Genomic DNA, 13,705 nt, shown 5'->3' with positions numbered 1-13,705 from the left:
CCATTCCCCGCCCCACCGAGAGGCGGGCCTGTGCGCCGTGAGGTCACGGCCGCGGCGAGGCCACTCGAGCGCCGCTTCGTATAAGGGACGAGGGAGGAGGGCCGTCTCGGTCGGCGGCGCTATTGGCCGGGAAGATGGCGGTGAACAGGCACCACTCGGCGGGCGGCGGGGTGATCCCGCCCAACGGGGAGAGGTAACTAAGGAAGCGAGGCGAGGGGAGACGTGGAGCGGGGGAAGGGGGCGCCATCCTCGGCCTCGGGGGTCGCCGGGGGGGCCTCGCCCGTGTTTATTTCGGAGGAGACGGCGGGCGGCTTCTCGGGAAAAGTCGCCCCTGGTTCGGCCACCGAAAGCAGCGCCAAATCTCTCCCCAGGAATTGCGATTGTGACGCACGCGCGCAGCAGTGAGCTCCCGTGTGAATGCTGTTACGCAGGGCATACCCCGTCCCCCCTTTCCCTCCCGTGCCTTCTTCCCTCGGGCTCCTGCCCGGTTGATGTTCATGGGGGGGGCGAAAGTTTTAAGGGGTAAACATCCCTTGATCTGTGTTGTTGTGGGTAGATAAACTCGCTCCCTTGTAGCGCAGCCCTGAAGGTGTTTACTCGGAAGTAAGGCCTTCTGTTCTCCGCGGAGCCCACTTGCCCCATCGCATACTTAGGGTCGGTGCCTTAGGCGTAAGCAGCTGCGCAGGCTGATTCAGTTCGTGACATTTCCTCCTCTTCAGCCCTCGGTGGGCGTGACCCTAATCCGTGCTTTCCCTTTGTCATGTGCTACACGCAAGTTACACGTTGATCCCCCACAGTATGAGAGAGTGGAGATCAGCGTACATTTATTTCCTTAATATTTCGCCGGCCGGGTTGCCACTTTACCAGAGATAAAGTGACTAGCATGCCAGTGAAGCATAAAAGAAAAATGTCGATTTTACCAGTGTTTACAAAGTAATACTAAAAACAGTTACATTCCTTTGAAGCATATTTGGGACATACTAAGCAGATGGGCTGTGAGCAGCCATTTATCCCCTACAGTGAAGGAGATATCCAGTGTTTGGGACAGCCGAGAACTCTCTTGAGTAAAGATACCTTGCCATTTTTTCCTGTTGAAGAACTGGAAAGTATCTTAAAAGTAAGGGTGCTGTGAATTGATGTATACAAGTGTGGTTCTCCAGGTGGATTTAGTGTCAATTTTTACCTCACTGGGTAATTGTTATCAATTGTTATCAATTGTTATTGATAACAATAATCAATTGATAACAGTTGGCCAAAAATATTTGTGGCGGAGCTCATCTCATTAATGTGGCTGTGATTTTGGTCCTACCCAAATCATGCATTTAAAGCATGTGACTTCCCCCAAAGAATAATGGGAACTGTGGTTTAAAAATGTTAGGAAATGTAGCTCTGTGAGGGGGGTAAACTACAGTTCCCAGAATTCTTTAGCAGAAGCCATGTGCTTTAAATGTATGGTGTGGATGTGATATTCAAGTTGCTCTCTGCCTTTTTATGTGTAAACAGAGCACCATTGGTTTTTTAGGTGGTGCGAGCATCAGTCTCCTGCATCTGTCAAAAATTACTTGCTGGATTGGCAGCATGCCAGAAAACTTAACTTGTGAATGATTGGCCCTCAAATTGTATCTAAGGGAAAATAATTCTTCCAGCCTGCCGGCTAGTTCACTTGATCTGGTAGACTTCATAGTTGTCTTTTCGAGACTATAGTCTCTTGATAACCACCACAATACTGGTATCTCTTTCTTACCCTTGTTCCTGTTATTGCTGGAATTGACATGTTACTTTCCCAATGTAAGCTAAATTCGACAAATGGAGTAGACATCCCTTCTCTGTGCTGTCCCTATTCCTGGCACAGGGTTCCTACAACACTGCTACCATCTTAGAATCACAGAATTGTAGTTGGAAGGGACCATGAGAGTTATCTAGTCCAGCCCCCTGCAATGCAGGAATCTCAACTAGATCATACATGACAAATGGCCATCCAGCCTCTGCTTAAAAACCTCCAAGGAAGGATGGTCCACCACCGCTTGTGGGAGTCTTTTCCACTGTTGAACTGCTCTGTCAGAAAGTTCTTCCTGATGTTTAGTCAGAAACTCTTTTCTAAGATCTTGAATCCATTGGTTCATGTCCTGCCCTCCAGAGCAGGAGAAAACAAGCTTGCTCCATTTGACAGCCCTTGAGATAATCTGAATATGGCTATCATATCTTCTCTCAGTCTCCTCTTTACCAGGCTAAACATACCCAACTCCCTTAACTGTTCCTCATAAAGTTTGGTTTTCAGACCCTTTATCTTATTGGTCAGTCGCCCTCCTCTGCACATGTTCTAGCTTGTCAGTATCCTTCTTTCACTGTGGATATTGACAATTATATTATTCAGTTGATTATTCAGCTGAATGACCAAGAACAATAAAAGCAGAGTAATGGTGAAGCCAAGTACATGTTAATTGTACTTGCAAATTATGAAGTGTAGCACAGAGTCCAGTTTGTTTTCTGAACAGAAGATCATGGTTAGGAGAATTTCAGATGCTGGAGAAAATAGACTGGCCCAAGACATTTTGGCACCTGAGGCAAACCACAGAATGCCCTCCCCACCACCAGGGAAGAAGGGGTGAGTGAAGATTTACATCAGGAACAAGGATGGTAGCGCCTCTTATTTGCCTAGAGGCTGTATGTGGCAGGGAGTCTGCTGAGGAACACAGCTGATCTGGCCTCCTAAGAGTGCCACAGTTGTCATGGCCACTGCAGCAGCAGCAGCAGCAGGCAAAGCATTTCTTGGAGATCAGATCTGTGGATCCTTCCCTCTGAGGCAGTCGTCTCGCCTTGCCTCATGCATGAGCTGGCCCTGCTTGCATGCAAATTTATATGTTGTTGCATATTGTTTTAAGTTTCTGAAAGCCAATGGAAGCATTATTGCATTGTTGAAAGATGAGCTGAGCACCTATAAACGACAGTCACAACAGGATTAATGATTTCAACTTAATTATTAACAAGTTTAAGTTTCCACTGTATTGACTGTTAGTGCATCATTTGATCTATTATTTATTAATTTTTTTGTCCCACAGCACCTGTGCTTCAGGATCGCTTATAACAAAAAACCTGACACTATAAGCCACAAGACCAGTTACAGAACAGAGCACGCAAACCTCGTTGGCAGAATGAAATTCAGTTGACTTAGAAAACTCTCACTAATTGGCTCTGGGCTAACAAAAGAGCTGGAAGGGAAGCCAGAGCGAGTTAAATCAGTCACATGATTCTTAGCTGGTCAGTGAGAGAGCTAAATTGAAAGGCATTGCACAGCTCTTTCATAACCTGTTCGTGAGCAGTAGGTCACCAGTAAAATTTCCCTGAATAAGAAATGGTTTAGGGGTATCCTGATGAGAACAAAGACTGTTCATATGGGAGTTTCCGTAGCCTTAATATTAGCAAGTGTTCGACACACACTTGGAAAAATGCAAAATGAGAGGCAGCTGTAGAGCACATCACATGGGGATCTGTCTTGTCAGGATAGAGCTCCCAGTACCGCTCAGCTGGCAGTAAGGGGAAGGGGTTTTGTTTGTTTTTTTGTAATTCCCCCTATACAGCCAAAATCAGTTCTTCAGACTTGGGGAGGCTGGGGAAGGGGAGGGGAATTGCTAACCTGCTTTTTCTCCTGATCACTAATTGAAGCTTTATTGTCAACTGAGTAACATGGTTGGATACAACCCTCAGTTAGGAATATGGCGGGGGGGGGGGAGTCCCTTTGCACAAGTAGAAGCCCTTCTTAGGTGAATCCCGTTCACTGGATTCTTTCGTGTCCTGCTTTAGACTTGAAATGTCAGGAGAATTGTGTTCCCGTTTAGTGTCTGAAGGGGAAGGCAGATATATCTGCTGAGTTGGGTTTTACTTTCTGAACGGCTGTCTGGGCTTGGCAGTGGCTCTCCCAGTGAGTATAGTAGAGTTGGTTCTTCACCGATCAGTACAGTACTGGCATGTTTTGCATAGCCCACTAAGAAATGTTCATGCGGCCATATTTTTTCTCCTTCCCTGAAGCATTCTCAAGCACTGTAAAGATGTGGAGCTGACCTTCTCTGATGTGACTGGCAAACCAGAGATCTTCAAAGGCACCAAGAAAGGAATGGTGTTTCTCACTCCTTACAGGGTAAGTCTTGAGTGAGGGCCAGTTGCATCTTAGACACCTTTTGAAGGGTCATTCAGTCAGGACAGCAGTCACTTGTAGTTTTATCTAACTACAGCTAGTGTGAGATTCTTCAGTACATTCTTTTCTATACTATTAGTGTAGGTATTTTTTTTCTACATTACTGTGGTACCTCTGGATGCGAACAGGATCTGTTCTGGAGCCCCGTTCGCATCCAGAAGCGAATGCAACCTGTGTCTGCGGGTCGCGATTCAGCACTTCCGCACATGCTCTTGACGTCATTTTGAGCATCTGTGCATGCGCGAGTGGCGAGACCCAGAGGTAACGCGCTCCATTACTTCCAGCTCGCCGTGGAGTGCAACCCGAAAATATTCATCCCGAAGCTACTTCAACCCGAGGTATGGCTGTAGTTGAAATCATAGAGTAGAAGTAGTTTTCTTCTTTCAGGCATTCAGCATGGCTACTACACATTCTGAAATTTTCTAGATTATTTTGTTCTGAAATTTCATGTTGGCTTAAGATACAAGAAGGCATTCTGACTGACACAAGATGAAAACTGTTTTTGTGGGTTTTTTGATGTTCTACATAAATCTATCTTTAAATACTGTTCAGAAACTTCTGGTATAGAATGCCACTTCCTTTTTCCAGCCCCCACCTCACTGGCCTTACTTTGAACCTTCCAAGAGTGGTGTTGTTGTTTTTGCCTGGTTGGAATGTGTCCTTGAACTCTGATAGTACCAGAATGGAGGACAGAAAGAGTGTGTAGAAACTAGCAGACTCTTAGAGTGTTCAGAAAGAGCATGTGGCACTTGGAAGGTTACCCAGAAGAGAATTTGGCCTCAAGATGAAAAAGATCCCCACCTTTTTCCTAAACTGATTAGGAATATGCCAGCAAGAGGTCTTAGTGGGGAACCTCCATGCTCTTAAAAGAGGCCTGTCTCAGCCCAATTTTGTAGACATTTAGGGAAAGGGTGAAGACATTTGAGTGGGTGGAGGGACTTCTGTAGAAAACTGGTTATGATTCCTTATTTTTTCATTTATTTTAATAAATATTAAATAAAAATTCCTGACTTAAGTCTTCAGTTGGTGGTTTGATATGGGGTGTTGGCTTTCTCTCACTTTGAAGAATTAGTTATTTGTCCTGGATTGTTTCGTACGTAGTTTTATATTACATATTTTTATCCCCGTGTTAGCTGCTTTGGGCCTTGTATAGAAGAGACAGCACGTGGTATAAGTTCGATAATTAAATGTATTGCAGGTTATTTTTGTGTCCAAGAGCAAGGACCCAATGATGTCCTTCATGATGCCCTTCTACAAGGTGAAAGGATGCTCCATTGAACAGCCCGTATTTTCCGCCAATTATATCAAAGGAGTGATAGAAGCAGAACCTGGAGGTATGTACTACATCTTGTGGTGACAAATGTATTTATTGTATCACTGAGTTTAACGCAAGTTGTGTATATTCTACTTCAGTGATTTATTTTCCATTGGTCTCCCCCCCCCCTTTCCATTGGTCTTGAAGAGCGTGATTACATCGGAAATGTGGGGCAGTGTCTCATGTGAATATCACATGATAGAAATGAGTTTTTCCTGTGAGTTTGTGTGTTTACTAAAAACACACCCCTCCCTGCCGAGTTTGATTGTGTTTCAGCACTCCTTTTATGAACATATCCTCTTGGCTTGCAAATCATTATTTTCATTGTAACTAGTGTAGCAATGAGGATTTTCACTTCAGTCTTTTTATTATTATAGCTTGATTTGGGAAGAGGAAAAAGTTGTTTTATTTCAGAAACATTTTTTAAAAAAGCTTTCATTTCAGTAAATATTTTCTTGCCGAGTTATGAAGGATGCTTGCTGGAATAAGAAAGTGAAAGATTCTGCTCGTAGAAATTCTTATTTTACTTTCTAGTTAAGTTCCAGACCCTGATTAAATTAATAAATCCACTTATCTGACTTATTGGTCTTTCAGTCAAGTTACCCATCCTCCAGCCTTATCAAACCAAATGCTAATTTTATATAGCTATTTTTTTTCATACTGCCTGAAATAAGATGAATCTTCTTTGTATCTGTAAGGGGGTGAAACCTAGTTTGCAGGAGAAGTACTTGATGGGTTAATACTGGTGTTAATACTATAACTTGGTTGAAACTATTCTTGATTTCACTTCCTTCCCAGAAGGGACCAACCTGTTGTGCTCCCTCCCCTCCTTGGTGTTGTTAGATTACAGTTTCCATCATTCCTAATGGCCTTGTTGGCTGGGGCTGGTGGCAGTTGAAGTCCAACAACATCTAGAGCTTCCCCATCTGTTTTAGTTACCTTTCGTGCCATCAAATTAAAATACAAATGTTTTCATTTGCCCAGAAGCATACGGGTCCAAATTAACTCTGTTAACTTTTATCTTTGCAATCTCTTGGGAAGCTGTCTTAATTAACATTTAACCTGACTTGTTTGTCTTAGGTGGCTGGGAAGGACAGGCTTCATTTAAGATGAGCTTCTTCAGTGGAGGTGCCATAGAGTTTGGGCAACTGATGTTCAAACTTGCTAGTGATGGTAAGATTCTCTCCCCCGCCCCCAATGCCATTTGCTGCTTAATCTGTATTTGCTTTGCTTTTTGGTTTTGCTAGCAGTAGCTGGCCTCTAGTTAGTCTGGCTGCCTCCATTAACTGACCTGTTCATTTTCATCCTCATGGTTTTGTCCTGCTCTAGGTGCAAAACTGGCAAAAACATCAACAAGGGAAAGGAGATAATTTGCCTTAATCAATTAAATGTAGACTGATTTAAGACATCGTCATAAGAAGTCCAGGCTTTCATGTGCTGGTTTTAGCTTACTAAACATACTCCTCTTCAGCTTCTAGGGGAGTACCTGCCCAGAGCTTTGGCTATGGCTATGCACCTGTTCCTGGGGGCTATGCCCCTCCGCCTTTTCCAGGAGGATATGCACCTGCACCAGGGGCCTATGCCGCACCACCACCAGGACCATATGGTTATATGCCTGCACAAATGAATGGATATGGACCTGCTGCACAACCTATGGGATATCCATATGCTCCTCCTCCAGGTAAAAATTCCAGCAGATTGCGTAAAAGAATGTCACTCAATAAAGGGTAGTAGTTTATACGACCAGACAATATATATAACTATTCCATGTAGGTGAGATGACTAATGCTCAAATCTAGAGAATATCAACAGTAGCACGAAAGTGGAGGGGATCCTATTCAGTGTAGAATGCTTGGAACACGCTAAACGTGGATTGGGTCATTTCGCTAAACAAAGTAAGACTTAGTCCTTGACTTCAAGTATTACATGCATTGTTTTGGTAGGTACATTCTCCACAGTACATCTGTATGTGGTGACTCAGCCTCTGCTGCTGCCTTGCTTTCTATCCAGCCAGTGGGAACAGTTGCTGGATCAGTATGGACAATGTAGTTTGAATAGCAATTGTCTCAGTTTAAGCATGTAACTGATATGGGGAAAGCTCCCTGAGAGCTTATGGGAAAAGAGGATGATATGCAGCATGGGAAAATCCTGTCCTGGTGAACTGCTCCTCCTTGAATATTTCTGTGATGCGTGTGTAGACATGGCATCTGTTATCTGTCCTCAGGCATGTATCCAGCACCTCCTGGGATGAACTCCATGTACATGGCGCCTCCTCCTCCATACCCTGGCCCTTCTGCAGGACCTTCGGCCCCATCTCAGGCAGGACCTTCAGCTCCTAGAACCTGGACAGAGCCAGGAATGCCAGGTAAGTTTCCGTTTAGAATGGGGGGGGGTTGGATCTGTCTCCCAGTGTATCTTTTTTAAAGTTTTGAATAATTTCTTTGTTGAAGAGAGGTGAATGGTTGAGTGTGAGGAATTACCCTGTTCTAATAGCCATGACAGTCAAGGAAGCTGTGAAAATCTATTATTATTATTATTATTATTATTATTATTATTATTATTATTATTATCACTATTTGAATTTATATACCGCCCTATACCCAGGGATCTTAGGGTGGTTCACAGAATAAAATCAAGATATAAAAGCACAAAATACCTAATAAAAATAAAAACAGCAACCCAATAGCACCCCAACATAAAAAACAACACATTTTAAAAGGGCATGGGATGTAAATTGGATCAACCAAATACCTGGTTAAAGAGGAACATTTTTGCCTGGTTCCTAAAGATGTATACAGTGGTGCCTCCGGTTACGAACTTAATACATTCTGGAGGTTCATTCTTAAGTCGAAACCATTCTTAATCTGAGGTGTGCTTTCGCTAATGGGGTCTCCTGCTGCGTGTCTCCCACATGCATCCTGAGGCAAAGTTCGCTTCCAGGAGCACCTACTTCCAGGTTAATGGAGCTCATTACCCGAAGCAAGGAGGACTGTACGTAACCAGAGGTTCCACTGTAATGAAGGCACCAGGCGAACTTCCCTGGGGAGAGCGTTCCACAGATGGGGAGCCACTGCAGAGAAAGCCCTTTCTCGTGTTGCCATCCTCAGAACCTCTTGAAGAGGGGGCACACAAAGGAGGGCCTCAGAAGATGATCTCAGGGTCCTGGTAGGTTCATATGGAAAGAGGCGGTCCTTGAGGTATTGCAGTCCTGAGCAAGCTCTCGGAAGGTTTTAGGATCCCAGAATGCTTGTTTACAGAATACAATCAGTCTAAATTCCAGGTGGCTACCTAATCCTGAAAAAACGTGTTGGGACTACTCTTTGTATAAGTGGATACCTCTCTCTCTTAAAATCTTGTCTCTTGATCTTTGTCTCTGTGGTCCTTGTGGCATCTTTTCTCCTATTCCCTGTCTCCTCAGAATGAATGCTGTTCAGCATGTCCACAAACCAACTGCTGCCGAGTGTCTAGTCATGTCCTAATTCTTTCTTGCTGACACTGCAGAATCTGCTCTTTTGCCTAATCTAAAAATTGTGCTAAAACAAGCAGCATTTGCTTTGTGAATATAATTAGTGTGGATTTTTGTATTTTTAAAGATGCTTGATTCCTTCTGCACTAGGTGGCAACAAAGCAACAGAGGCAACTTCCAGTGCATATTATAACCCGGCTAATCCTCACAATGTCTACATGCCTATGGTAAGGAACCTCACTAGGTCTGATGGGTATAGGGAGGAGAAATAGCAGGAACTCTTGCTATGCTAGCAGTCAGCTGGACATAACTTGCAACTGGTTGAAGTATACAGTACAGCTTCTTACAGCCCAGTAAGCATGCTTGGCATCTTTGCTTCCTGTAGTAGAGATACCAGCCGTACTAAAAAATGGGAGGGCCAGATGTAACAGCACATAGGGACCCTGAGCTTTGCCTATTCTCCATCTGCATAAACGTCAGTGAGGACCTTCCCCACTTCCTTTACTTCATGCTCATGGCTGCCAAGCTCATGATATCGCATTACTGGAAGGAGGCTGATTAACTATCTGTAGACAGATGGTATGATGAATTTTGGAATGTAGCTCTGTTGGAAAAGATCACAAATAACATAAAATCCACAAGAGGCAAATCAGAATCTATGAAACATATAAAAATTTCATAATTTGCTTCAAATACATCCAAATCTGACACAAGATGACATCCACTTTCTTGCTACAAGATTATTTGATTGACCCACTTCTCCTTTTAGCTTTGATGCTATCTTGGAATAATGTGAGAAATGTTCACTGTAGCTTATTTCTTTAACCTGTACTGGCAGCCAACAAGACAATTTTTGTTACAAGTAATAACCTCATTTGTATTACTAGGTTTTTGTTCTTGCTTGATTTTTAGTATATGTGATTAATGTTCTGTGTCACTCTCAGTAAGCTATAAAGCTGCGATAAAGAGCCATTTCAGTGGAAGTTTTACACACACACAGAGAGAGAGAGAGAGTGTCAGTCTTGAATTCTAAGGGGGAAAGGCTGCATTAAAACAAAGTAAACCTTAAATTAGTTAAATTACACTACTTAGACAATCCGGAGTGCACCCCGCCTTTAAAAAAAAGGTGCCATTGCAGCCATGTGTTAAGTGCCATTCTATCATTGGCATGTGCAGATTATATAAAATTGTGTACTCCATCTTAAAGTGTATTGCTAGGGGGTACTGGGCTTAAACTTGTATTGAGAGAAGAACAAGATACCTTGTGGGTTGAGGACCCTCATATTAGATGTCTTGCCCATTTGAACATGATGGCCCCCCAAGCATGATGATAGTGTGCTGAAACTATGGAATGAGCAAAGTTTTGATGTGTTTTGTAAAAAAAGGCGTCCCATGTACAGTGGATGTGCCACATTAATGCTGTCTCCATTTAATTTAGGATCAACCACCTCCTTATTCACCACCTGAGGAGAAGAAGAATAACTGAGCAGAGCCCAGGGCTGTCCTCCCATGTTTTTGTCCTAGAAGATTTTGCCATTGCTGCCGCCTCCTCTTGGTTCTGTATACTCTAGGTCATCCTGTGTCACTAACCTGCACGATGTTGGGTGACTCTTCAACACCCGCTGTTCTTGAAACTTTCCTCATGGCAATACAAAAGAGCAGTGACAGTATTGCTTTCCTGAGTACTTGCTTTCTCTCCTGAGACCAGAATAGATCAGCCATGACTATTTTAGCCCTTGGTTTGACAGGAGAGGTGAAATATGCATAATGCAAATGAAGCCACTTCACATAAGTAGGAATGAAATACTGAAGCTCTTTGTATGGAACAAAAACACTCGTATAATGACACACAGATAGGAATATGACAGGAGTATTCTGCTTCCATGCATCTCTGCTTGTGAGCATCAGTGTGGCATGTTACAACTGTGTTAACTCCATGCATTTTTTTAAAAAAATTCCATGCAGTTTAATGCATGAGAGGGAATTCTATAAATATGTGGAGGCTTATCTTATTTTCTAGGAAAGTAGCAGAGAGGACTTATGGGAAAATCTCCAGTGATGTATAAAAAGATGGCCTGGGGAAGCAACCAAAGGGCTAACCGGTAGCTGTCTTTTTGAATATGTCGGTGCATCTCCAACTTATCATGATGAAACTGCATCTGGCTCTGCAACAAACATGTTCTCTACACTTTTGCAACCTATCCCTTGCAAAAGGGATGCCTGGTGGAAACTTACAATCATGTGAAATAACATGTAATAGGTTTCTCTTCTGCTTTCTCTTTTGACTGTTGGATCAGTCTCTCTAAAAGTGTATCCTGTCTTTTGGTATAGGGGATATTGAGAAGGTCTCACATTCAAGAGAGGCCAGACTATCCGTCTGCTCATCTAATTCCTAGTGCAGCTGAGAAACCTGGAAAGGATCAATTTATCTGAACTGGAACCAAAGATGTGGCTTTATGAAATTAGTAGTTTGGAGTTGAGGGGTGAAGCTAAGCAAAAAGTATAGGGTACAGAAATAAGAGCAACCCACCCGTCAAGCATTCTGGAAACACAACCCAAGCAAGAATGTCTTGGTCTCCTGGAAACCAGCCCAATCCAGGTCCAGAATGTCTTGGTACCCAGTAGCAGCAAGTGCAGCAGAGTCTATTTAATAGGAGAGTACTTTATAGAAAAGAGCTATTATTCTAGCAAACTCCTGAGATAGATAGTGAAGCCATTTCTCCTTGCTGAGCTAGGCACTAATGTAACTAGAAAGGGCTAAATGGTGAATGATGTGGGTGAGAGGGGAAGTATTGAAACTCACTTTGAAATAGAGAAAGGCATGTCAGACTTGCTTTTGAACGAAGTTGGAAGAGATGGCAGATGAGTTAGGAAGGGCTAAAAGGATGTTTGCCAGCAAGCAGCACACAATATTGTGGTTGCTTACATAAGCTGTCTCTGGTTTAACTTTTATTTTTCACATGATAATCCCCCCTCTTATCTGTTCCAAAGAGAACTCTTGCTCCACATATAATGGAAAATATAACTTAAGTAAAGCCTAATCTCTTAGGATATCTTTTCCTCTCCTCTAAAGGGGCTATATTTTGCAAGAACCACTCATACTAGTTTGTATTCATGGATCCCTTTCTGACCATCTTCCCTTTAGTAACTGAGAATATTACTCAGTATAGCAGGCATAGGGTGAAATTTTCTAATAACCATTTTAATCTAAATCCAAGAAGCTTAACCACTTTCCATAACTTAATAGTTTCCTCTGTAATATTTTTGGATTGCACTTTAATACAGAAGTATTGAAATCTTTATATTTGTATCTGTGGTGATGGTGTGGACAACCTGGTTTTTTGTGTGCATGTCAGAGAGAGAGGGGGGTGGGGGAGAGTTTCTTTCTAAAGGAGTTGTATTAAATACTGTTCTGGCATGACATTCTAAGAACTAACATGCAAAACAAGTAACATAGCTGCCATTTGTCCAAATGAACAGGGAACATCTGAGAATAATTCTGGATGCCTTACTAGAACACACACACATCAAGTAAAGGCACGGGGTTCTTTGAGGAGTGGGATCTCATTCTAGTAGAATGACGTGAAGCCAGCCTGGGGCCTCGTCCTCTATATATTCTTGGTCTCCAGCTCCCATCAGCCCAGACAGCAGGGTCAATTGCAGTCCAATATTGGAGGGCCAGAGGTTCCTCATCTTGGATATAAAGGGAGGAGTGGGCCCATGAATGATTCCCTTTCAGTTCAGTTATCAAGGGAGATCTGGGGTTTATATACAAACAGAAAAAAATCAGGTTTAGAAGTACGTGACACAGCATTAATCATTCCATTTTAAACTGCTACTCAGTTCTATGTCCTTTATCTGATTCCTATAAAATATACTTCTAGAGGTAGGTGGATAACCTAAGACCAAAAGACCTTGACACAAGCAGAAAGGTGGTTTTATATGGTCGTTTTTCATTTTGACAAATAAAAAATGATTGCAGAAGGTAAAATGATAGTGGTGACGGCTGGCTCATCAAGTGGTAGCCTATAATATTCATGTTAGATTGTGGCTGCCACCAGTTTGAAACACCTTTGGTAACCTGTAGTTTTCATTGCTATACAGCACGTGCAGGACCCTACATTAGTCAAAGGAGATGCTGAGTTCACTGAACCCTAATTTGAGTACAGTGGTACCTCGGGTTAAGTACTTAATTCGTTCTGGAGGTCTGTTCTTAACCTGAAACTGTTCTTAACCTGAAGCACCACTTTAGCTAATGGGGCCTCCTGCTGCTGCTGCACCGCCGGAGCATGATTTCTGTTCTCATCCTGAAGCAAAGTTCTTAACCTGAAGCACTATTTCTGGGTTAGCAGAATCTGTAACCTGAAGCGTATGTAACCTGAGGTACCACTGTATGTCTGACTAAGTGGATCCTAACAAACTGCTGCAAAAATAATAGCTTGCATGTGGAATCTGCTCCTGTGCCTTACTTTGCTTAGCATGCCACTCCTGGCTTTTTAAAAATAGCGTGTTGGGGAAATGCTCTTAAATCAGATTATAGTGTTAAATCTACTTATTTTGCATATCTCCCGTCCCCTCCACAGATGACAATAGGAAGATAGCAGCCATCCTGAAATCTATCACCCAAAGTTACTGCCTCTTTTGGATAAGGTTGCCCTTCTTAGATTCCTAATTTCTGGGGTGTATTTTATAGCAGCTTTACCAGTCCCAAAGGCTCCTTCAGCTCCAGTTC

General features: G+C 42.9%; 1 protein-coding gene across 2 annotated transcripts; it reads left to right on the top strand.

Annotated features, from left to right (window-relative positions):
• Positions 1 to 90: 90 nt before the first annotated feature.
• WBP2NL (WBP2 N-terminal like) lies at positions 91 to 12,273 on the top strand. Of its 2 annotated transcripts, none has more exons than XM_053406637.1 (8): positions 91 to 193; positions 4,027 to 4,135; positions 5,391 to 5,526; positions 6,588 to 6,680; positions 6,979 to 7,188; positions 7,732 to 7,872; positions 9,124 to 9,200; positions 10,412 to 12,273. In XM_053406637.1, exons 1-8 carry the CDS (start codon positions 135 to 137, stop codon positions 10,457 to 10,459), a joined length of 873 nt encoding a protein of 290 aa, XP_053262612.1. In that variant the 5' UTR covers positions 91 to 134; the 3' UTR covers positions 10,460 to 12,273. The 2 variants fall into 2 exon arrangements, with proteins under 2 accessions (XP_053262612.1, XP_053262613.1); XM_053406638.1 differs by lacking the exon at positions 91 to 193 and adding an exon at positions 614 to 725.
• The last annotated feature ends 1,432 nt before the right edge of the window (positions 12,274 to 13,705 follow it).

This window comes from Podarcis raffonei, chromosome 10 (assembly GCF_027172205.1).
Source record: "Podarcis raffonei isolate rPodRaf1 chromosome 10, rPodRaf1.pri, whole genome shotgun sequence".
Lineage (NCBI taxonomy): Eukaryota > Metazoa > Chordata > Lepidosauria > Squamata > Lacertidae > Podarcis > Podarcis raffonei.
Note: the sequence above shows the minus strand (reverse complement) of the source record. Positions and strands in the feature narration are given on the sequence as shown.

Coding starts and splice junctions, on each gene's coding strand:
- WBP2NL (XM_053406637.1), top strand. CDS start 135: ATGGCGGTGAACAGGCACCACTCGGCGGGCGGCGGGGTGATCCCGCCC. Junction 5,527..6,587: donor GATAGAAGCAGAACCTGGAG/GTATGTACTACA, acceptor TGTTTGTCTTAG/GTGGCTGGGAAGGACAGGCT. Junction 7,873..9,123: donor GACAGAGCCAGGAATGCCAG/GTAAGTTTCCGT, acceptor CTTCTGCACTAG/GTGGCAACAAAGCAACAGAG.